The 25,923-nt window shown below is 46.2% G+C and overlaps 1 protein-coding gene across 1 annotated transcript in view; it reads left to right on the forward strand.

Annotated features, from left to right (window-relative positions):
* UST (uronyl 2-sulfotransferase) overlaps positions 1-25,808 on the forward strand; it is a 306,252-nt gene extending 280,444 nt beyond the window's left edge. Inside the window, exon 8 of the mRNA XM_062186899.1 lies at positions 22,931-25,808. Coding sequence (XP_062042883.1) covers positions 22,931-23,214 — 284 coding nt within the window. The 3' untranslated portion in view covers positions 23,215-25,808. The remainder of the gene's footprint in view (positions 1-22,930) is intronic.
* The last annotated feature ends 115 nt before the right edge of the window (positions 25,809-25,923 follow it).

Genomic DNA, 25,923 nt, shown 5'->3' on the forward strand with positions numbered 1-25,923 from the left:
GCAGTTAGAAAACATAGGATTCTAGGGACCTTTCGTCTGTCATGTTCTTCAGAAGCCAATGTTTTTGGAAAACTGAGCCATTCTGCTAAGACGCTGTCCACTGATATTCTAGATGTGTTACTATGTTCTGTTTTTTTCCTGGTGGAAACATTTGAATAGTTGAAAGTACTAAAATTGGCTGCTGTAACAAAGTACTTGCAAAGGCTCAGTCTGGTTAACAGTGGAGATATTTGTTTCAGTCATGTCAACAACTTTGGCTTTCATAGGATTTTAATGAATCAGGGAGTGGAATTTAAAAAGCAAGCAATCCAAGGAAAACTGTTTATTTTTCTAAAAAAGCAAAGCCAAAGTGGGAACCCTTTCCAGGTTAGTTGTTGCAAATGTTGGAGTCTTAAAAAATTCTTAGAATACATAATTTATAGTATAGAACAAAGAGTTGACTAATGAGCACTTTTAAAAAGTATTTTTCTGGTTGTTGAGATAGAAAAATATCCTATGATGCATTCATGGTTGAATTTATAGTGAGTTGACAATCGGTAGCATTTATTTTTAAAGTTGTTTATTGAAATATATAGTGTAGCAAAAATAAGGATGGCTAGCAGCTAGTAAAATCAATTGAACAGTAATTCAGTCTTGTTGGTCTGTTCAAAAGAATCACTGGCATTCAGGTATGTTTCGCAAAAGACTTTGTTGCCCGTGAATAACACTGCGATGCTAGGATCAAAGCCTAGCTTAAATGTATTTCACGCAAAAGTTCAAACTCCTGTTTCTCCCCTAGGAATTTTAGCGCTCTTGCTTGTTCATCTTCTGTCTCTAGGCCCCAGCTCCTGTGTTGTGTGGTTTTCCGGGGCAGTTATGGAAATGACTTGTTTCCTACCTGCAGCTCTCGGGTAACAGCATGGATGTCAGTTAACTCCAGCTCTATTTATCACACCTTAGGGAAAATAGAATCACTTGTGTGTTTGATCAAGAGATGCACTAATGTTGTTGCATGCAAATTAAAATTAATCCCCTCATAAATAAGTGGAAAAAAGAATTCTATGCTCAATTTCAATCATTAACTTATCAAGGAACCGCATCTGAATGCCTCGGGTGGGCACCCAGAGGCATGATGGTCCCCAGCATTCTCTAGGCCCGCAGTGCAAGAGTGAAGCTCGTCTCCAATACCACTCTAGACGATTCATTGTGAGGGGCCTAAACACTGGCACAGGAATCGTCAGCCCGGGCCTGGCTGTGACCTCTGAGAGACATCTGTCACAGGCTGAGTGCAAAGCAGGAATAGTAGCTGTCATGCTGCCGCCTGTCACCCCGGTGCGAGGCATCCGCACAATCTGAGACCAGAGCTGTCCCTTGCCTGTGTTCATCCCCGCCCTCCATAGCTGCCTCCTCCCTAGAGAAGGCCGTTCTCGGGCTCCTGAGGGTTTTGCAATGTTCATGAAGGGTGGGACTAGGTCTCCCTGGAGAAGGAGGACTGGGGAACTCTCAGTCACCGGCACTTCTAGCCAACGAGCTGGGTCTTCATTTCATCCTTGCATGTCCCCCTGGGGAGTGCTGATTAAGTAGCATTAAAGCAGAAGCCAATCCGCTTTGGTAGCAGGAATGTGGAAGTTTAAATGAGGACTTTGTGTTCCTGGCTGTGTGTTCCCCAGCCTTTGATGTTCAACCCACTTGCCTTGAGCTCATAGTTAGAGGTCGTACGCACACAAGCACTGCCTTGGCCATTGCTTGGGATTCCATTGCGTGTGTACATCTCACAAGCTGGGGTCAGGAGGAACAGTAATACTCATTGGGAAAGCTAATGGCTTCCTATAGGTCTAATTTTTTAAAAACTCTTCAATTTTGTGTGCTATTTGGTACGTTGGTTTTTGAATCAGAGAGGAAGCTAACAGGTAAAGACAAGAACTAGTGAGGGGGCCAGCGCTGTGGCATAGCAGGTAAAGCCACCACCTGCAGTGCCAGCATTCCATATGGGTGCCGCTGGTTAGAATTCCAGCTGTTCCACTTCTGACCCATCCCCCTGCTAAGGTACCTGGGAAAGCAGCAGACAATGGCATAGGGACTTGGGCCCCTCCACCCACATGGGAGACTCAGACAAAGCTCCTCGCTCCTGGCTTCAGCCTGGCCCACCTCCACCAGCTGTTGCAACCATTTGGGAAGTGAAACAGCAGATGGAAGACCTCTCTGTCCCTCTGTCTCTCTGTCTCTCTCTCTCTCTCTCTCTCTCTTCCTGTCACTCTGCCTTTCAAATAAATAATTAAATCTAAAAAGAGAAACACAAAGAAAGAAGCTAGATGAGGCAGCACTGTGGGTCTCACAAAGGCTTGGAATAAGACATGGAACTTTGCTACTTTACATGATTCACTGGGTCAGAAATTATCAATGATTTTGTCTTTTTCCAAAGAGGAATGGCAGGGAAGAAGAGATTTTTCGATTGAACCCCGAGGGCAGACATTTGGCACAGTGGCTAGATACTGCTTGGGATACCCACGCCCCATATCAGAGTGCCTGGGTTCAAGTCCCAGCTGCTCTCCTGATTCCAGCTTCTTGCTAATGTGTACCCTAAAAGGCAGCAGGTCATAGATTCAACCAGCTGAGTCCCTGTCACCCACATGGGAACCCTGGCTTGAGTCCCTGGCTCCTGGTCCAACCCCGGCTGTTGCAAGCATTTGGAGAGTGAACCAGCACTTGGGCGATCTCTTTCTTTCTCTCTCTTTGTCTGTATCTCTGTCTCTTTCTGTGTGTGTATGTGTGTGTATCTGTCTGCCTTTCAAATAAATAAAAATTAGAAAAAAAACCTCAAACCCAAGACTCCCAGTTTACCTGCAAGCGAACCTGCAGGCCTTGTGGAAACTCCAGCCACGTGTTAGCGCGGCATCCAGTCCCTTACACTTCAAGCTGCAAAGATTGCAGACGGTCCAGCCAGGAGGTTACCTCAGCATAGACCAAGTAAATAAATCATTTGGTGAAAGCCATTCGAGAGGAAAGGTTACTGAAAACTCATAAATCAGCCCAGCATGTCTGGGTAGGGTTTTGCTAGCATGGAGGAGCAATTAGAAAAAGTTGTAAATGTTTCTTCAACTGTGCACGATTTCAAGAAGACATAACGAACCAGTTCCTATTATTACACTATCAAAATGAGATAACAATATGGTAGGGATTTAATGCCAATTCACTTATTCAGTCTTGTGCAGTTAAGTCGTTGTTTTGAGAACATCATGAAATTTCATTTCATGCCCCAATAGAACTCAAATGTAATGGGTTACAGCTTTTCCATTTGTTGACTTTGCTCCTTCAGACATCTTTGATTTTCCATCCTTTGAAGAGATTTTTACAGAATGCCTTCAAGTCATCCAGTTCTCCTGTCCCCTCCCCAACCTGTCTTGAAAGCAGTTTCGAAAGTGAGGCCGTCCTGGTGATTGCTGTGAGCGCGTCTTGCAGAAGCGTGCACAGCTCTTTCTTGGCTGTCTCTAATCCCCGCATGGCCATCTAGCTTTGGTAAGTTGTTTCTTATCTAAGAGAAACACGGAGCCACAGCAGCCTTCCCCTCCCTTCCAACATCATAGGTTTCTGCACTTCTCCCAGATGCTGGCCGTGAAAGGTTAATTCAAAAAGCTCCCCTTGATTGCCCTCATGTAGAGCCTGCTGTTGACCTAATGTCCAGCACGTCAGCACTGCACCCCATCTTTCTTTCCTATGTCAGAACACTGAAAGAGCCCAATTTCTCTCATTAGGATGAAGTTCTTGTTACAAATGCAAGTTTGTGCTATGACCAAACCTTTTAAAAACGTCTTAGGAAAGCTTGTACAATTTTTGCTATTCAGATTGCATTTGCAAGTTTAATAGGTCTGTAACTTTAAGATTTATTGTATTAACTTGAAACTAGAATGACAGAGACAGAGGCAGAGACAGAGAGATCTTCCATCTACTAGTTCACTCCCCTAAATGGCCTCAATGGCTGGGACCGAGCCAGGCCAAAGCCAGGAGCCCAGGACTCCATCTGGATCTCCCACATGGGTGTCAGGGGCCTAAGCACTTGGGCTATCTTCTGCTGCCCCTGCAGGTGCACTAACAGGGAACTGGATATGAAGTGTAGCAGTCAGGACTCAAACTGGGGCTTAGATCTGAGGTGGCAGCGTCACAGGCAGCGGCTTAACCTGCTGTGCCACAATGCCAACCCCAGGCTGTACCATTTTTACAGTACTTCAACATTAATGTCAAGCATTTACCACAGTTGTCCAATGTCATAGCAGTGTCATTCAGGCACTGGCCCCTTAGATGGCCCTGGCATCTCTTGTCGTTTGGTGTTAAATGCAGATGTTTCTGCAGTAACCAAACAGCTAGGTTGCAGTCTCATCTTGTTCTTAGAGTTTTGCTTGAAGTTAAAGCTATTGAAATATGCTTTTAAATATACACATTGTCTTAGAAAAGAGGTTTGCAGAAAGTTCATGGGACATGAATATTATGATAAAAAAAAACTTATGCATGAAGTTCAAGGACTTTATTGCACCAAAATGAACTTCTCTTTTAATTCCATTTCTCCCTGAACCCTTTGAAGTTGCCTATGCAGTGTACAATTGCACATCTGATACCTAGCAGAGAGAGAAGGAGAAGGAGGGCTGTTCATTTATATCCCCACAAGACCTGGTAATATCAGCATGCTACAGGTTGCCCAGTTAATGTGAATTTAATTTTAAAGTAACATTGCAGGGCCGGCATTGTGCATTGCAGGTTAAGTCTCTGCCTGACGCGCCGGCATCCCATATGAACGCCAGTTCAATACCTGGCTGCTCCTCTTCCGATCCCTCTCCCTATTAATGCGTCTGGGAAAAGAAGCAAAAGATGGCTCAAGTGCTTGGACTCCTGGTTTCAGCCTCACCCAGCCCCAGCCATTGAGGCCAATTGGGGAGTGAGCCAGCAGATGGCGAATCTGTATGTGTTGTGTGTGTGTCGGTGGGTGGGGGTAACTCTGCCTTTCAAATAAATAGAGCTTTAAAAAAGTTTAAAAAAAATTTTTTTAAAGTAGCATTGCAAAGATTCCCAGGAGAATTGACAGCATCCTTGCAATTTCATTTCACACCTTCCTGGCTTGTGGTGGTTATTTTGAGTAGCACCTCTTATTAACATAACTACTTAAAGCATGGGCAGCAGGTTAAATATCTCACTTATCTACAGGCTCAGCCACCACAAACAGCTACTTCATGTGCAGCCCTTCAAAGGTTTATCAAAATCTCCCCCACGTTTAGCATTCCAGCGAGAACATGCAGGCTGCTGTCCCCTGAGATGGACCATGGACTCACTCACTGAGGTTGATGATTGGGAGACATATAATGTTAAAACAAAACCATAGTGGCCTGTGCTGCGGCTCAATAGGCTAATCCTCTGCCTTGCGGCACTGGCACATCAGGTTCTAGTCCCGATTGGGGTGCCGGATTCTGTCCGGGTTGCCCCTCTTCCAGTCCAGCTCTCTGCTGTGGCCTGGGAGTGCAGAGGAGGATGGTCCAAGTGCTTGGGCCCTGCACCCCATAGGAGACCAGGAGAAGCACCTGGCTCCTGCCTTCGGATCAGCGCGGTGAGCTGGCCGCAGCACGCCAGCCGCGGCGGCCATTGGAGGGTGAACCAACAGCAAAAAGATCTTTCTCTCTGTCTCTCTCTCTCACTTTCCACTCTGCCTGTCAAAAAAAAAAGCAAAACCATAGTACAATTCAAGAAAATGCACTTAGAAAAACAAGAAAAGAAAGCCCAAACTTCTGTGATAACTCTGTGTGAGTCTCCAGTTCATAGAATTTTTAAAAATGAAATATTTGTCATGGTGGTCAGCATGCGGTCTAATTTGCTGAGAATTTCCTGTGCGCTAGATGTTCTTGAAGCTGTCATCCTCCCAGAACAAGGCACTGCTGCAGTACTGTCTGTTCTCACCGTCGGTAGGCAGAGGATTTTTCAAGGTCTCTGACAAAATAAAGTACATGGGAGGGGGGGGCGGCGCTGTGGTACAGTGGGTTAATGCCCTGGCCTGAAGCACCGGCATCCCATATGGGCGATGGTTCGAGTCCTGGCTGCTCCACTTCCTATCCAGCTCTCTGCTATGGCCTGGGATAGCAGTAGAGGATGGCCCAACTCCTTGGACCCCTGCACCCACATGGGAGATCCAGAAGAAGCTCCTGGCTCCTGGCTTCAGGTCGGCACAGCTCCGACCATTGCAGTCATATGGGGAGTGAACCATTGGATGGAAGACCTCTCTCTCTCTCTCTCTCTCTCTCTCTCTCTCTCTCTCTGCCTCTCCTCTCTGTGTAACTCTGACTTTCAAATAAATAAAAATGAATCCTTAAAAAAAAAAAAAAAAAAGGCCGGCACCGTGGCTTAACAGGCTAATCCTCCACCTTGCAGCGCCGGTACACCGGGTTCTAGTCCCGGTCGGGGCACCGGATTCTGTCCCGGTTGCCCCTCTTCCAGGCCAGCTCTCTGCTATGGCCCGGGAAGGCAGTGGAGGATGGCCCAAGTCCTTGGGCCCTGTACCCGCATGAGAGACCAGGAGAGTTTATCAAAATCTGGCTCCTGGCTTCGGATCAGCGCAATGAGCCGGCCGCAGCGGCCATTGGAGGGTGAACCAACGGCAAAAAGGAAGACCTTTCTCTCTGTCTCTCTCTCTCTCACTATCCACTCTGCCTGTCCAAAAAAAAAAAAAAGAAGAAGAAGAAGAAGAAAGTACATGGTATCAAGCAGAATTGAAGACCAGATCAAGCACAAGGAGAAAATTTACCACTCAATGTTGGGTTGCCATATATCTTAGGGAAACAAGCCAAAAAAATCTCAAGATCACTTGTGGACAGGGATGTGTATCATGTCATTGATAGTCACAGAAATGGAAAAAGAGTTATCTAACTGTAGTAGATGGGTTATGTGACCCTGCAGGCATCCATAAAATGGAACTTATAACAACACACTACCAAATATGACTCAGAATAGTTAATGATATGGGAAAATGCGTATGATCAGTTTTGCCTTAAAAGACTATAAAACTAAGCAATACAGCAGAGATACATTTTATAATTCACTTTACGATTCACATACATAAAAAGAATAGAAGGAATTATATTAAATATGATAACAGGTGTGGCTTGTCTTTTTGTTTTCTTGATTTTTTTTCCCTGTTCCCCCAAAACTCTGCCATTCATATATTTACATACATGTGTACATATATGTAAGTATATATGTATAAATGTACTTCACATATATGTGTACAGTATATGTGTTCATCATAACCAAAAAATGAATTTTTAAATTATGAACTTTTTTAAATTAAGAACTAAGATTTAAAGCTAAAGGTCTATAAATCCCCCCAAGTGCTTTCTGACAATCTTATACATAACTAGACAGGTAGCTTGAAGTACATGAAACCTCTGAGAATAACAAACAGCCCCCAGGAAAATGAGACAAAGGACTGCCCTGTGTCGGTGTCCCCGTGTGTGGAGTGTCCAGGGTGACAGTGAGTGGCTACATCATCAGTGCTAGGTTCAGACTGTGAGGTGTTATAGAGACAGCTGAGAGCCATCTCCCCATCAAAGGAGTATGTGTGTGTGTATGTGTGTGTGTGTGTGTGAGAGAGAGAGAGAGAGAGAGAGAGAGACAAAGATGGCAGCCTAGGCCTGCTAATACCACACTATAAGGATCAGAGAGAAGATTCTTGTATACGAAGGAAAAGCAGAGCTGACGGAATTGTCCAATGCTGAAGGAATTTGGACAGAACTACTGCGTCTGTATTTGAAAGGCAGAGTTAGAGAGGCAGAGGCACAGGCAGAAAGAGAAGTCTTCATCCGCTGCTTCACTCCCCAATCTGAAGCCAGGAGCCAGGAGCTTCTTCCGGGTCTCCCACGTGGGTGCAGGGACCCAAGGACCTGGGCCATCTTCCACTGCTATCCCAGGCCATAGCAGAGAGCTGGATGGGAAGAGGAGCAGCCAGGACTCGAACCAGCACCCATATGGGATGCCGGTACTGCAGGCGGTAGCTTGACCCGCTACACCACAGCGCCAGCCCCTGGATCTTCACTCTTCCAGTAGGAAATCCATCTGCTCGCAATGTCCTCATCAGTCACTGATTTGGGTCTCCATGTTTCCAAATAAAGTAACAAAACCACATTTCTCAATGATGAATTTAAATAAAAGATATCTTCCCACCAAAGCGACATTTCATCCATAAAGCCTAAGTAAGTCTTCCAATAAGCTGTTTTTTTCTTTCTCAGAAATAGGGATCTTTTAAAGAGAAATGACTGCTTCAGTTGTTGCTATGTAAACAAACCCTTACTTATCAGCAGTACTTTAACCGCAGAATGCTGCTGTGTTAGGAGAGCAAGGGGGTCTGTTCAGGGTAGGACACACTTTCAAAGAGCTGCATCCGCTTTTTGAGGAGTTGGAAGGTGATGCCAAACATGGCAGGGTAGACACAGGAGCCAGTGGTCCTCCGTCCTCCATCCTGGGACAGCAGGGAAGGCCAGGGAGCAGGAGCCGATGACCTCGGCCAGCCCCCGTGGTCTCCAGGCTGGTCACTGTCAGCTCAGGTGTGTGGGCCAGGAGGGTGGAGCTCCCCGACCTCTTCCGGCCCTGACAGCCTCCCTTCTGAGCCTTAGGACCTCAGAGTGCGGCCGGACACCCCTGTGCCAGCTGGGTGCCCACCAGCATCACAGGGCTGCAAGCCCCTGTGACAACCTCTCTGCAGGGTCCCGGGCCCCCCAGGGATGTGTTGCACATGGAGTTGGTCCAGCAGAGAGGAGGCGATCAGAATCCTTCATTCTCTTTCATCAGAGCAGCCTTGCACTTCCAGACAGTTCCCCCCCCCAAAAAAAAAGTACAGCGTGTAGCTTTCACTTGGCTGCAGAGAGAAAAGTTCCTCTTGAAATTCAGAGTGATCGTGGATTATTTATATTATGTATATTTGCAGATCTAAAAAGAAAACTGCAAAAGAATAAAAAAATCGAAACTCTGTTTATTTAACCAACCCTAAGCACCGAGGCCGCCATGAAGCACTTTTTGTTCTTTTCTCCCTTAATTGCCCTACCTCCAAGAAGCTGGTCTGAACATGCCATCCATCATCCGCCGGGCACATCAAACGCTGCCCGGCACATCGCTGCAAGCCTCAGTGACACACATTCATTTCCGCCGGAGCAGCTGCAGGGGAGCCGGGGGGTGGGGGAGTGTTTGAGCTGTGTGGCCTCCCTGTTTCATTCAGGAAATGAGTTTACTCTATGTGACAAGCATCGTGTTCACAGCCTGGGGAGCAGCCGGCCCCCTGCACAGTTCTGCCGGCCGCCCTGCCTGCTCCAGCCGACCGGGTGACCTGCGCCGCACCTGTGACCTGAAGAGTACTCCTCATCTCTCCCTGTGCGCTGGAGATGAGCAAACCGTGGTTCTTGACAGAGAGCTCTTGTTCAAAGAGCAGGCGTCTGGGCTGATCACCACTCAGCTGCTCTCTCCAGGCTGAAGAATTACGCCACTCTTGTTGTTTAAACATTGTTTACATTGTTTATTTACTTAAACTGCGGAGTAACACAGAGAGGCTGAGAGAGAGAGAGAGAGAGAGAGAGATCTTCCATCCTCCGGGTCACTCTCCAAATGGCCTCAGTGCCCTGGGCTGGTCCAGGCTGATGTCAGGAGCCAGAAGCTTCATCTGGGTCTTCCATGTGGGTGGCAGGGACCCAAGCACCTGGACCAAGCTCATTCTCTGGGAGCTGCATGAGAGACGGAGCAGCCAGGACTGGAACCGCCACTCCCACATGGGATGCCAGTGTTGCTAGCAGAGGCTTAACCCATCAAGCCACTATGCCAGCCCTATTTTTTTTTTTTTTTTTTTTGGTGGTAAAATTTGGTCCCACGTTGGTTGTTATGAAATGTCTCTTATATGTTCTCTGTGCTGGCCCTGGTTAAAACAAGTGCAGATTTTAGGGGAAGGGGCTCCAGGCAGTGTGGACAGTGCAGTTTCTCTGATAGAGGAAAGACATGCCGAAGCCAGCCCAGCATCAAAACATCAGCGGTGAGGTTTGGTTCTTGTGCGTATGGTTAACCAGCTCCGAGGTCATAAAGCGGGGCCTCTGTCCTTGGGCGCAGCAGCTGGGTTTACACAGACTTTCCAGATTGTTTATTCTGGCGCCGAGCCAGGGCAACATCATTTTTCCATTAAGCGTGTTTGACTGACGAAGTGGGGGAGTGGACCTCCAAGGGACAGGTATGTGCTGTCCTCTTTATTTACTGGAGAGGGACTCGTACCAGTCCTGAAGATTACGAAGCAGCCAAGGAGCAGAGGTGCCAGGACCACTGTTCTTGCAAACACATCTGGATCTTGGGCAGGGAAGCAAAACCCATGCATGGCCTCAGGTCTTGCTTACCACTGCACAGGCTCATGTACAAACAGGTTACTGCTGGGTGATGTTCACCCTCATATTCCAAAGCTGAAGTCCCAGTGTTGTTTGGCAGTGTGTTGGGAGGAGCCCGTGCGTTAGCAAACCAGTCTTCCTGTGTTCCACTGGTCTAGGCGTCCCCTGCAAACAAGTGTGCATGGTGCTGAGCACACAGACATCTCCACGGGCCCTGCAGAACTTCTCCTGGGCAATCCTTTCCCTGAGACACCAGCTTTCTGAGAACACCCCTAGCTGCCTAGCCTAAGAGCTTCCACCAAGAGACAGTCAAGACTGGGCAAAAAGCCACCATTACGATGACAGCCGTGGCAAAGCCCTTGGCACCTGGGTCTGGTAGAAGTGATCTGAATGCATGTTTCACTTCTAAATATAACATTGTCCTCTAGTTAATGGAGACTCAACAGTTGCAATCAGAAATGATGGCAAATTAACTCATCAAACAGCATTAATGCAACAAAGTTAGGCCACATGGGTATCTTTTTACCCCAGTACTGTGTGGATCTCTTTGGTTACAGATCTGGTAAATTATATACCTGACACAAATTCGTAAGCTACAAGTGGGCAGTGGCGTGTGTTTTCCTAGTAGGTCTTTATGTTTGTGGTGAACTGTCCCTTATGGTATTTCTTAAGCTTTGCTAAGTTACTAAGAGCAATCTGTCACATAACAGACAGAGAGGGGCTAAGAAGAGCAAAGCCACGCCCCCCAGACCTACCTGTGGTGCAAACCTTCTCTGTCCGCCTACCTTCAACAAATCTGATTTGTCGAAATGGAAGCTTTGCTCAGAAGAACCCTCCGCTAAGGACAAAATTTAGAGAAAGACAACACATATATCATCAACACTGAAAGTTGCCCTTTGGGCCAATCCAACCTTATGGATGGATTTAAAATACAAGTTTCACATCAACACACATTTATGGAGGACTGTTACGTGCCAGGCGTGGTGCTGGATGCTGAGGAACCAAACATTAAAAAGACACAGCCCCTTTCAGTGTGCAAACGTTTTTTCTGGCTGGCAGGCTTTTCCCCAGACTTACCAGAGCAGTCCCCTCGGGTTAGAGTGCTCCAGCCCTTCTTCACAACCGATCCCCTTAATGCCAGAATACACACAGGCAAGGAGAAGAGGGTGGTTATAGATTTCCACTCAATTTGGAAATTAACAGCCTGTGATGGTGCAGGAAATGTGCTGGACTGGAAATGAGAAAGGCAGCTTTCTAGTCTTAGGACCATCGCTGTCTTACAGCCTTAAGCCTATCTTCTTTTATTTTGTAAATATGTATTTATTTTATTTATTTGAAAGAGTTACAGAGAGAGGTAGAGACACAGGGGCAGCGGGGTAAGGTCTTCCATCTATTAAATCACTCCCCAAATGGCTGCAATGGCCAGAGCTGCGCCGATCCAAAGCCAGAGAGCCAGGAGCTTCTTCCGGGTCTCCCATGTGGAGGTAGGGACCCAAGGACTTGGGCTATTTTCTTCTGCTTTCCCAGACTATAGCAGAAGGCTGGATCATAAGTGAAGCAACTGGGGCTTGAACTGGTGCCCATATGGGATGCCGGTGCTACAGGCCAGGGCTTTAACCTGCTGCGCCACAGCACCAGCCCCTTTGAGCCTATTTTGAGACCTCTTAGGCGCCTGGCACCTGTGGGTAAAATGAGTTTGTGTGAAGGCTGGGCAAGGTAACACAGAGTAAAGGGAGGTCCATTAATCCTCAGAGCCCTGGAAATGAAGAAGCTGCTAGTCCCTGGGGCTGGGAGGAAGCAGGTTGGGGGTTGAGCTCACTGTCGGTGAAGCAGCCTCCCTGCTGGCCTCATTCTATTCTTGGTGCTTTCCTCCTCCAGCACTGGGTGACCAACCACAGGCTTTATACCCACTCGGGACCGTGACTGCTTTGGGGGGCCCCCTACCTGACCTCCTCGGGGAAGGCACAGAGCCTGGAAGGACCTGTCCCCACTTAGTCTTGACTGTGGCTGACTGGACACATCTCTAAAGAAATTCTCTTCTGCTGTCCAAATAAAGGGCTCAAGCGTTGTTGATAGTTTTCTTTTTCCCCTTCTGAATATGTCACAGCGCAACCCCAGTGCCTATTTTGAGGAAGTTTCCTGCAATTATCCTGAACATAACGAAGGGGAGGATTTGGTCAATCCCTAAATGTCAATAAGAAAAATGACGGAAAACATCAAAGGCATCCTGAAACCACAGCTTCCCTCTGCCAGCATTCATTAATTAAAGGGTAGGGAGAGAAAACATGACACAGACAGCGTGATCATTCCAAGAAGGCAACTGACCCACACGCTGAGTGAGCACTGGAGTTTACAGACCCCAGTGGGACCTGCGACATCCCGGATGTGAGGGTTGACTGCTTCCTGCTAAGGACCCAGCACGCACGGGTCTCTGGCAAATTTCTGTGAAGCACATTCAGATGTGGCCTTTGTCCCCACCTGGCCGCATCTCCACACTGTACAGACACGGCCAAGCCTCCTTCAAGTCTGACAAGTCTTCCTTCTGATGGTTGCAGCGTGCCCAGAGGGGCGCAGGTGCTGAGCCGTGGATAGAAAGATAAATAGGGTATCACCCTTATCCTGATCACACTCAGCAGAAAGAGCTCCCTCTGTTAGAAGAAGCGCCAAACGAAGCCTGCTGGGGGTGCTGAGAGCAAAATCCAGTGGAAACGATTCAGAGGGGCGGATAGTGCTCCAGATAACTCCTAAAAGTTGGACATCTTTTGGTGAAGACACACACACACACCCACACATACACACACACACGCAGCAAACCTTCATGATCAAACATAAGCATGTGAAAAATAGAATTTAAGTTTATTTGGGTCCCCCAAATTTTGAAATCCATGCATCGTCCTCCATAATAGACATTTTTCATAAACATTTTGTATACCAAAATAAACTTATCTTGTAGTTCTACTGTCCACAAACTTTTGAAGTGTCCTCGTAGTAGTTAAAAAAGATCTAACCCATCTAGAGTATTTAAGACGGACCTAATGGGCCTGGTCTCTCCACTGGGTGTTTCTGACCTACGAGAGGACATAAGGAAGTCAGCAGACAGAGCAGAGTGAAATGTGCTCTCTGCCTCCGTCCTGGGAGGGGAGATCTCCCCCGGGACTATGAGCTCCATCCCACTATAACGTGAAAAGCTAAGAACTTCCCTCACCCAACTTATTCTCCACTTACAAGCTATGCAAATTTGGGCAAGCTACTAAATTAAAGTGTAAATGGTGATAATAAGAGACCTACAGCACTGGGTGTTTGAAAGCGTTGGGTGCATGTACAGGGATCTGGCAATACTTGGTACAGAGAAAGTTCTCAAAGTGCCTGATGATGATGATGATGATGATGATGATGATGGTGGTGGTGGTGGTGGTGGTGGTTGCTTATACCGCCTATGCCTGGTGCAGAATAGTTATTAAGTATTTGCCGAAAGAGGGAAGGAAGGTGGATACGCAGACCTAATTGAAACCTTAATTGTGACCTGAAGCACTTGCTTCCTAGGTTTGTGAAACCCAGAATTTCAAAACCTTGAAACAGAACAGGAATTCTGAATTTCTGTAGCAGCCAGCCAAGGAACATGAAAGAATGAGCCAACATTTAGGGTCCGAGACAAACTGGAGAATGCCAGCCTCCCAGGGGGCGGTCACGCTCAGCTCTGCAGCCTTCCTTCAAGAGGAGCCAGAAATCCAGATTTTGACGTGAAATAGACCAAGTCTTACACCAGCTAAGTCCATTTCTAAAAGAAACACCCCGTGAGCCAAGCAACACAGTGCCTGCCAGTCCCATCCCAGGCTGCCTTCCTGCGACCCCTGCCTTCCTAGAAGAATTCTCGTTTTGTCTCTTCATTTGAAATATGTGTCGGTGGGCTCAAGAGACAGGAGCCCCTTGAATTTGTCTTTCTGATCCTGGAAGGTTGCAAGGAGGCTTGTGGGGTGCGGTCTTCACTTCCTGATAGATTCTATAGCATATGTCCAGCTAACAAAGGCTGCTTCACTTAGCAAAAGGTGCTGATAATGAGGACGGATTCTTAACGCGTAATTGTTTGGTGGCTGAAATCAGAACAGTCAGCAAGGAATCCTAACAACTTCCTCTAGAACTTCTATTATGGCATTCTGGCAAGAAGCTGATTCCATAGTTCATGTGGCTTTGTTTTGTTTGGAGGGAAAGTCTGGCATTGACAAAAAATGTGGAACGCTTAGCGATGGAATGACTTTTCCATAGCACTGATTATTGTACAGCACGACACATAACTAAGTCTTTGAAATGTGATTTTAAAAATTCTCAACTTACTGTGCAAGGCAGTCTGCCCTCTAGTCTTTCCATATGAAGGTGGTAATTTTCTACAGGTTCATGAAAGCATCATTGGTTATGGCCAAGTACTTAGTAAGGGAAAACCTCAATGGGGACCCAGGTTCAAATTCCAGCTCTGTCACTTACTTTCCAACTGTGCAGCCTTGGGTAAGTCATTTAACCTCCAGAATGTCCACTTCTCTGTAGCAGAGGTCGTGAACGTACTTCACAGGGTTGTTGAGCATATTAAATGAAATTATGTGAATATGAGCACAACCCAAGCCCATCATAGGTGTTCACCACCTGTGTTGGCTGAATAGGAATCTCTGCTTCAGCTGTCACAACATAGCATTCCTGTTTCTGCCCATGAAAACCCCTGGCGATGTCATCAGTCTTATTAGATTTGGCAGCTCTGTGGAAAACGAGATCAGAAAAACTGTAAGCGTTTCGCACAAATCAGTGCTTCTGTCGTCCACCGTGGTGTGGGAACTAAAGGTGGAGGGTTGGAAGATGCCACCCGGAGGATCATGGAGAAGGGAAGGGCTAGGACAGAGCCCTGGGAGGCACTGACATTTAAATAACAGGCTGGGAAAGAGGAGGGGGTGGAGAGAATGGGTAGAAGAGAGGGATCGGAGAAGCAGGGACAGCCCGGAAAATGCTATTCCAGACGCCAAGGGAGGTGAGAGGTTCACCGTGGAGGGCTTCACGATGGAGTGTGTGGCCAAACGTGGGTGAGGTCAGAGGTCACGGGAAGGCCTGCGAAGTGCCCACTGACTCATCCACAGGGAAGCCAGAGAGATTTCAGTAGGGAAAGAATCCAGGCTTGTGTGTGTAAGTTGAAAGTTTGGTGACAAGTGTAGAGAATAGACAATTCTTGAAGAAGCTGGGCTGTGATAGAAAAAAAAAAGATGAGAAAAGAGGGAGAGGGTTTTTTGTTTGTTTGTTTGTTTTGTTTTTTTTTTTTTTAAAGGGAAAGGCTTGAGCACTTGTGAATTTTGATGAGAAGTTGCCAGTCAAGAGAGAGGTTGACCATGAAGAAGAGAAGGTAGGATCAGGGTGGAGGGAGGGATGAAGGAGGTAGATAGATGAAGCAAGAATGGGAAATTAATGCAAAATGGAAAGATAGTAAAAAAGGGAGGGGCTCTCACGAGATTCTGCTGAACCAGCTGTTGCTATTCTTCATGTTTAATAATCTTATGTAATTATTTAATTTATTTAAGAGAGAGATTCCAACTCCCATCCACTGGCTCCCCCCCGCCCCAAACTTCCCAGAACAGCTGGGACTGGTGTAAACTGAAACTGGGAGGCAGGAACTCCATCCAGGGCTCCTGTACGATGGCAGCAGCCCATCTCCTTGAGTCGTCACCTGCCGCCTCCCAGGGTGCGCATTCGCAGGAAGCTGGACTCAGGAGCAGAGCCCGGACTCAAACCCAGGCTGGCTCTCTCAGACCCAAGCAGTATCCCAGCCACTGCACCAAGTGCCCCCCCCCTTGTTAGATAGGGATTTAGTGAAGGGACTAAAAAGAATAAGGTGGATTGAAATAACAGAAATACACTTGGCAGTAGGTTGCCTTCCAAGAAAGGATTTTTTAAAACATTCATCTTGTAGCCAGATTGAAAAGTTTCTTTCTACCTCTTACCTGAAAAGTTTGTCCTCTCTGTATAGAGTTTTCTAGCCAATGTGGGGGTCAACCTTTTGGTATTTGTTTTGACATCAAATAGCCGAAACACTTGCAGCAGGAAACTGGGGTAGCATGTAATTAAAACGTGACTGGGAAGGCCACTCGGTAGCTTATCAATATAAATGTCACTAGAGACCTTGAACTTTATAAACTTGGGCAGCATTGAGTTCATGCAAGAGGGTATGAGTGGAATCTCCAGAGTGGACCCTCCCGGTGCTCTCCAGGGCCAGGCTTCCTGGGGACACTGCAGTGTCAGTGCTGGTCATCATGAGAAGGCTGACTTTCCCAAACTCAGTAGGTCCTGCCTCAATTTCCAACCAAACTGGAATCATGTTTCCTATTAGAAACACATGGGTTCAAACTAAACACAGCACACAGCTCTGAGGTGGAACTTCAGAGAAACTCTCCAAATAATGGTTTTCAGCCTTGGCCCTAGGGGTATGGATGGGCCTTTGACCCTGCGATGGTCAAATCCGATAATATTTTAGCCAACCCTTTACTTCTTCCAGATTATAAACCTCTAAAATATTCCCATTTCCCGTGATATCTGCTGTAAGCCAGGGCTTCCTGGCGGACGTGAGGAAGAAAGAGGAGGCTCTAGGCCCAGCTCTTGACCTTGACGCTCTATTGCCTTGTGGAGGCAACTGTAAGGAACAGTAATAAGGTTGCTGACCTTTCTTAAAATAAAAACAACACAACACAAGCACCACAGTTGACTGCCTGTGCTGTATTCTAGCTGCATGACCTTGAACCAATCACCGTCTTGCTCACCCTCAGCTTCCTCATCTATAAGATGGCTCTTCCATAAATCAAGGGCTGTCACGGGGAGTCAGTGTATAAATGCTTAGCTCCTTGCTCGCTACGCCTTAGTCCTCACCAAACGTGGCTGACACTATACAGTGCACCATAGGGGTCAGGCTCAGCTGGGACTGTTGCCACATCTTGACAAAACAGTTAATCTTGTAAATATGTCCTGGTTCCTTGCACTTGTACTTGAGGACATACTATCCCTTTGAACAGAGCCTGCTACTTGCTTTGTCCATCTCCCAACACCCCTCCCTCAGCCGTAGAGAACAATGCACAGAAGAGAGTTTTATTGTGTACTAGGAAAAGCTTTATAGCAGTTGACCCAATTACCAAATCATGATCCAACAAAATGCATAAGTCCATCATGCATTTACTTTAAAAAAATCCTACTCAAAGTCCTCCCTGTCTTGAAGCTAATAACCCATCATATAGACCAACATTTTCAACCTGTTTACCTTGAAGACTAGTTTAGGAGGTTACTTTGCTGTGGGTTAAAAAGTCAGTGGCGATTTCTTGGATGGCTTTGTGTTCATGGCATTATTTGATTATACTTGCTGTATGTTTTTTTTATTTTTTAGGAAATTACTATTGCAACCTGAAAACAACAGGCCCTTAGGCCCGCAGTAGAAGCAATCAATACCAAATGACTTCTTTTCAAAGACCCAGGCTCCCTACACTTGCCCCCTTGGGCCATCTCCATAACTTGTTTGAATGGAATTCCATCTAAGTTCCAGGCCCTATTGGGCTCCTTCTCTTTCATAAAACATAAATCTAAGTCCTTCCCCCTCACTGCTACAATTTTTGTGACTCCATACCTGGCCAGTACATAAAATACCTCCAGAATTCACTCATTACACTGGGACTAATCCTTTTCAGAATAAACAAGGTACACAGGGACTTTAAAAAGTCTGTGGAGGGGCCAGCTCTGTGGCACAGTGGGTTAAAGCCCTGGCCTGAAGCGCAGGCATCCTATATGGGCACCGTTTCGAGTCCCGGCTGCTCCTCTTCAATCCAGCTCTATGCTGTGGCCTGGGAAGGCAGTTGAGGATGGCCTGGGTCCTTGGGCCCCTGCACCCACATGGGGGACCTAGGGGAGGTTCCTGGTTCCTGGCTCCTGGCTTCGGATCTGCTCAGCTCAGGCTATTGTAGCCATCTGAGGAGTGAACCAGTGGATTGAAGACCTCTCTCTCTGTCTCTACCTCTCTCTGTAACTCTTTCAAATTAATAAAATAAATCTTAAAAAAAAAAAAAAAAAGTTTAGGCCGGCGCCGTGGCTCAATAGGCTAATCCTCTGCCTTGTGGTGCCGGCACACCGGGTTCTAGTCCCGGTCGGGGCACCGGATTCTGTCCCGGTTGCCCCTCTTCCAGGCCAGCTCTCTGCTGTGGCCAGGGAGTGCAGATGGAGGATGGCCCAAGTCCTTGGGCCCTGCACCCCATGGGAGACCAGGAGAAGCACCTGGCTCCTGCCATCGGATCAGCGCGGTGTGCTGGCTACAGCGCGCCGACCGCAGCGGCCATTGGAGGGTGAACCAACAGCAAAGGGAGACCTTTCTCTCTGTCTCTCTCTCTCTCACTGTCCACTCTGTCAAAAAAAAAAAAAAAAGTTTGTGGAAATGCATACTGTGTAAAACACTATGTCTAAATTATAAGATTTTTTACACCAAAATAAGTTTGTCTTTTAATTCCATTTTTAAAAAAGATTTGTTTATTTATTTGAAAGACAGAGTTACAGGGAGAGAAAAAGAGAGAGAGAAAGAGAGAGAGAGAGAGAGAGAGAGAAATCTTCCATCTACTGATTCACTCCCCAAATAGCCACAACAGCTGAAACTGGGCCAGGCCAAAGCCAGGAGCCAGGAGCTTCTTCTGGGTCTCCCATGTGAGTGCAGAGGCCCAAGTTCTTGGGCCATCCTCCACTGCTTTTCCAGGTACATTAGCAGGGAGCTGGATCCAAAGTGGAGTGGCCGAGACATGAACCAGAGCCTGTATGGGACGCCAGTGTGGTAGGCGGAGGCTTAGCTTACTACCCTGAAAGTCATGGCTGAATTTACTCTAAAGAGGTTATTTAAATGCTGCTAATTGTTTCATGGTTTTTTCTTATGAAAATAAATACAAGATATTTCTCTATGATTTCCTAAGTAGGAATATTTGTGAATACATTATTTTCCATTAAGAGCCATGTAAATTGTTAAATCCTTTTTTTTTTCTTCTAGAAGGTCTAGAGTCAAACTATTTTTTAAAAATTTTATGCAAGTTGCATGTGTTTCCTGTGTACAGATTTAAGAACATAACTACCCCTCTACCCTCCCTCCCACCCAAGCTCCAACCCTTCTACCTCCTCCATCTCACATTCCCACTCTTAAATTTTACAAAGGTCTATTTTCAGTTTACTTAATGATCATATAGTTAACCTTATACTAAGTACAATGGTCAAGAAATAATATGAAGAAAAAAAAAAGAAACACTGTTCTTCAACAGAAGAGACAAGAGCTGTAAACAATCATCAACTCTCACAATGTCCATTTCTCTCCAATACATCACATTTCAGAGCTGGAGTCAAACTCTTGACCTACCTCCTGCCCAAGTAGGTAGGACACCCAACATATGTTTTGTTTATTGCCTCTAGGGTTTGGGGGCTAATAAATGACACCCATTTTTCTCTGCCTGGGTTCCAAACCAATTGAGAAATATACACATAGACACATGGAGATCTGAATGTGAGCCTCGCCCCCAGAGCAAGCGAGGTGGGAGGATGCAGCCTGGGTGTGAGGAGAGCTGCACTGGTAATTCACCGTCCTGAGTTAGGCAAACCCCCTCCCTGAGAACAGGTGCACACACCTAGAGGGGAGACCTTCTCAGCCCCGCTCCCAGAGACACACTCCAATGCTCAATCCCTGGTACTTGGCTTAAGAGGGACTGGGGCAAAAGGCCAAGACTGCTGCCCCATGGAGATCCTTCCACGTGGGGAGAGAGAAATAATTACCCCCAACACTGACCGTTCTCCTCCTTTTTCTGCCCACATCCTCCCTTTGCTCGGTTCTCCAGCTTCGTAGCTAATAGTGGCATATAGATTTTGTCAAATTCTATAGAATCTTTTTGGAGCAGATTGGGCCAAATCATTTAATGAATGGATTTATTTTAAAGTCACAGGAATCTTAAATTTTTTGTGGGAGGGAGGCGGGCTATGAGATGATAAAACCCCAGATATTTTACAGTGCTTGGAGAGGAAGAGATGGTAGGAAACTGGAAGTTAGTGAATTATTTTTCCTCTGCCTCTCAGTGTTTAGCTTGATACTCTTTATGACTTGTCTTTCAAAAGATTTTGTTTACTCTCATAGAAAAACACAAAGGAATGTCTATACTCACGGCCATGAACGTGACCCACCCCGGGTTAGCAAGGGTTATATCTGCAGAGGCGACAGACAGGATTAAATGTTCCATTGTGAACCCATTTTAGAAGAGTCTCCGCCAAGTTCCTTAACAAAAATTCTAGAACTGGTATAACCAAATGTGTGTTACGCCTTTCAAGAGAGTCAATTTGAAAACCAGTACCCTTATTTCAGTGAGGCTGCCACCCAGACAATTTGTTTAATTCCTTCTTTAAAATCGCTACTGGAGCCTTCAGAAAGCATATGAAATATCTTCAAAAAGGAAATTCTTTGTACTTTCTTGTGAATCTGCTTTTTGAAACAGCCATTTGGAGCTATATTTCGTAAATTATGCACCTACTCAAATTTGATGGCAAAAGCTTTAGTTAAAAAAATAAAGGGGCAAATCATGGTCTTAGGTTTGGCAATGGTTTCTTATATAATAACACCGTAAGGCGGGTGGCAAGAGAAGAAAATAGATGAAATGATCTTCATTAAAATTAAAAACTTTTGTCCATCAGAGAAGACTATCAGAGTGCAAAGACACCTAAGGAGTGGGAAAAATGCTAGCAAATCATATTCCTGATAGATTTACAAAGTCTCCAGAATGTATAAAGAACCTCTACAACTCAACTACCACAAAGCAAAGAACCTAATTCAAAAGTGAGCAAAGGACTTGAATAGACATTTCTCAGAGAACAGATAGACATGGCCAACAAGCATGTAAAAAGACCATTAGTCATTAGGGAAATGCAAATCAAAACCAGAAGGAGACATCACTTCACACTCACTGGGATTGCAGTAACTACACACAGAGGAAAGTAACAGTTGTAGGAGAAGATGTAGAGAAGTAGGAATCCTGGCCGGCGCCGCGGCTCACTAGGCTAATCCTCCGCCTTGCGGCGCCGGCACACCGGGTTCTAGTCCCGGTCGGAGCACTGGATTCTGTCCCGGTTGCCCCTCTTCCAGGCCAGCTCTCTGCTGTGGCCAGGGAGTGCAGTGGAGGATGGCCCAAGTGCTTGGGCCCTGCACCCCATGGGAGACCAGGATTAGTACCTGGCTCCTGGCTTCGGATCAGCGCGGTGCACTGGCCACAGCGCGCCAACCACGGTGGCCATTGGAGGGTGAACCAACAGCAAAGGGAGACCTTTCTCTCTGTCTCTCTCTATTTCACTGTCCACTCTTCCTGTCAAAAAAAAAAAGAAGTAGGAATCCTCACACATTGTGGCTAGGAATATAAAATAGTGCAACCACTATAGAAAACAGTTTGCAGTTCCTCAAAAAGTTCTTAAATACAGTCATCCTATGACCGAGCAATTCTGCTCCTCCACTTATACCAAAGGAATTGGTAATAAGAACGCAAACAGATACCTGTATGCAAGTGTCCATCATAACAACCAAAAAGTGAAACAGGCCAAGCCATAAAAAGAAATGATGTCCTGATACAACATAGATGGGCATTAAAAACCCCGTGCATAATGAAATAAACTAGACCAGCAAGGACAAATATTGTATGATTCCACTTATAGGAGGTACTTAACATAGGCAAATTCATAGACACCAAGTATAGTACACATTACTTGGGGAGAAAGGGGAAAGACAGCATTATTATTTAATAGGTTCATAGTCTTCGCCCTGATGAAAAGGGTTTGGAAATGATGGTGATGATTGTTCAACATTGTGAATGTCATTAACACCCCTTACTTGTAGGTCAATGTTATATATATATATATATGTATATAATTTTATGTTAATAAGCATTGAATATAAAAACATAATATCTTAGGTGACTAAGCATTAGTATAAAATTTAGCAGACTTTAATTATATATATTTTACCACAAAATAAAACATGTAAAATTTACAATAATCAAAATTATATCTAGGAAATCTAACGATCTTTCCTCTAACTTTCTTGACAAATGCATAGCAAATTACACTTTCTGTGAAGTATTTTAACTTTTTTACAAACACCATGACCACTAGAAAGTAGTGACACAGTGCTGTGTTCCCCCTTCTGAAGATAAAACCCTTTTGTTTATGTAACTGGAGATACTGAAAAAAGAGGGAAAATGGATATATTTTTGCAATTCAAAAGCATATATAACTTACAGTTAACAAGTGAGTTGTGATCAAATCACATGGTCCACACCCCATGAAAAAGAAATAGGTTGTTTAGGTTTGGTCAATGGACGTCGATATTACCACCTAAACTATGGACCGAGCTTTCCAAATAGTACCACAGACCCTCTCTTTCCCCTTCTTGCTCAGATACTTGCTTCGTTTTGAAGGTGGTGCCAGCACCGTGCAGGTAATGCAGCTTATTCTGTCCAAGCTAAAGCATTGTGAACGATGGCTCATGTGCAACCCTGGTTCTTTTCCAGAACATAGGAAACTTGGCAACATGACTGTGACCGTGAAGAAGACCGTCCCCTCTCCCGAGGCTGTGCAGATCCTGTACCAGCGAATGAGATACGAGTACGAGTTCTACCATTACATCAAAGAGCAGTTCCACCTGCTGAAGCGCAAGTTTGGACTCAAGTCTCACGTCAGCAAGCCCGCTCTGAGACCACAGTTTTTTATCCCATCTCCACTGGAAACCGAGGAGCCGATTGATGATGAGGAGCAAGACGATGAGAAGTGGCTAGAAGATATTTATAAGAGGTGACGCCAGCACCGGGTGGCCTCCGTGGTTGCATCTCCCTATTCCAGAAGGTCTTTTGTTAGGGGAAGAAAAGTCCTTGGGACTAAATTACTGCTCAGCTGCACTTCACAGAGCAGATCATTCCCACTTGTGGGGCTCATTGGGAGATGCCCGGTTTTGCGGGTTTCATTTGTTTAATTTTATTCTGTGTTTTTCCCTTGGTTCCTTGAATATTTCCTGGGTACATTAGAAGGCTCTGTCACAGGCATCTTGTCATTGAATAGCTTCCAGCCCTACCCCAATATGATGTGAGAAGGGGAAAAAATACAGCTCACAGTCCAGGGCCCTAAAACTTAGCGTTTGTAAAACGACTTGGAAAAATATTCCCTCGGTGGTGGGATGCACCCAGCCTTGTATATTTCAGCAGAACCACAAAACCACTCCAGAGACCAGGGAGTCTATTCTAGAAGGATCTAAGAGGAGAAGGTAAGACAGATAAGGACACCAAGAGGGGGGATATCTCTGGTTAAGTGGTTGCCCAGCCTGGGTGGAACTAGAGAGAGTGCCTATTTCAGAGGACATTCTCAGCAAGAGCAGTGTTCTTGTCTCAACAAGAGCCAGGGCTTGTGCTGCGTCCCCGACCGATCAAGGTCAAAGTCAGTGCATGGCAAGCCCCACTGAGACCTTCCATTTGCAAGCACCATTCTGACAGGCATCAAAATAGCACAGCAGGGAAAAGCATTTATTTGCTGTGCGAGGAAGAAAGTAGGCAAGACCGATAAACTCTGGGGGCATGTGGCTTCAGGAAAGGGGTGTGGTCTTGACCTTTGTGCTCAATCCAAAACATCTTCCTCCCCAACATTGCTTTAAGTGGGAGTTCGGGAACCAGTTTAGCTCTGGCATTTGACACCTGCGGCAGAAGTCTGATGAGCCAGCACCAACGGTGCACAAACCATCAGTGCCACTCCTGGCCAGTACTGGCACTGGGGACTATAGTACCTGCTAGTCCCCTACGAGGCACCTGCTTCCCGTAAACAGCAGTCCTGAGTTCTGTGCAACCCAGCAAAACCGCAGTCCCTCTGTATGCAAACTGCCCACTCCCAGGAACCCTGAGCAGGGCCATCAAAGAGGAAAGGCAAAAGTAAGAGACCGAAGCCGCCCCTGGTGCAAGCCAAGTAGCAGTTGGGCAGTTCCAATGCCCCAAAATATCTCGTCTCCACCTGTCAATGATGCCTTGATCCAATCATCAGAAACCTATTTGTTTGCATTCTGAAAGATTTTTACCTTAAAAACAAAATCCTGAAAACAAATGTTCTCCTTAGCAGCCGGCTGAGGGGCTGTGGTGCCGTGGCGGCAGCAGGAGAGTCACTGGCAACCAATTTTGTCTACTCCGTGGTTTCCCCCTAGAAGCAGCCCTTCTAGGGCACTGGCGGAGTTGAGTTGGGGCACCCCGTAGTAAAGAAGACGTCGGCTTTACACAAACCACGCAGGTGCCACTTTCCAGATACCAGTAAGTCTCTCTAGGATCTTTCCTTCTTTTGCTAAAATGGGACTGTAGTCAAGATAGAAGGCAAGACCTTTGGAACCGGTCGAATGTGTGCTAGAGCTCCTTTGTCACGAGATGCGTTAGGAAGGCTGCAGCCCCCGGGAGTCCCAGGAAGGCTGGGACCACAGGGACACAAGGTCCAGCGCCTGGGCCCTTGTGGGCCTCCTTGCTGCCTCAGCAGCCTGGGGTGGGGAAGTGAGCAGGGGAAAGGTTCTTAGAGGAGCAAAGTCCTTTGTCCCGTTCACGGAGACCAGGGCCCTATCCTTAGGCATCCTTTGAAAGACAACCTGGAGAACGGCTGTCACCTTTGAAGCAAATGCAAGAACTGCTGCCTGGTACCTTGTGAGTCGTTCCCAGGAAACGTCACCTACAGCGTGAGGATTCGTTGAGTCGCTTGCGGTCTCACCGGTTGAAACTAACGCGGAGTTGGCCAAGCGTTCTCCGCTGCTGTCAGGACATCGGGACGGTCGGTCCTTCTGAAACGCCTTCCCCTGTTGCAGGTCCAGCCACGCCCTTTCTCCTGTGTGTTCAGAGCTGTTTTTCATCAGCAGCGACCGACGCCTCCCCACAGCAGAAGATGGCTCAGTGACTGACTTGTGGGGACGTCGGTTGATCTGTCCCAGCAAGCAGCCTCGAGGTCCTGAGAGGCGAGGCACCTCATCTGCTTCTGTGGGACACGTGACAGCATTGCTTTGGCCCTGAGCCCAATCCAGTTTGTACTTCATGAAATATATTGTACATTTTACATAGTTTAATTTAAAAAAAAATGCATTGTAAGCTAGTTGATCTCTGACCGCCTTATTTATTATAACCTTTCAGCACATTCCAAGGTTTTAGTTACTCAGGAAGGAGTTAATTAAAATGATTTTATTTTGGTCTGATGGATGTTTTTGAAAAGGAAAATTATTATTAGGAGCCCTCAGCCTACTTTTCCTTGAGTGCTGTAAAAGTGCTTGTAAACCCCCCCCCCCTTTTTTTTAAGAGAAAAAATGGTGTTTGACATTGATGGAAATTCAAAAATATATATGGAACTGAAACATTTGCTTAGCTAAAATAAAAACAGTCTGTGTTTGAGGTGAAGTGTTCCTTAACTTATTCCTTACCCATATAAGTAAGTGAATACGAAGAAGTTGAAAACCTCTCCATTGTGTTGATACCTGGAACGAAAAGTGCCCGCAGTGCCTGGG

This window comes from Lepus europaeus, chromosome 3 (assembly GCF_033115175.1).
Source record: "Lepus europaeus isolate LE1 chromosome 3, mLepTim1.pri, whole genome shotgun sequence".
NCBI lineage: Eukaryota > Metazoa > Chordata > Mammalia > Lagomorpha > Leporidae > Lepus > Lepus europaeus.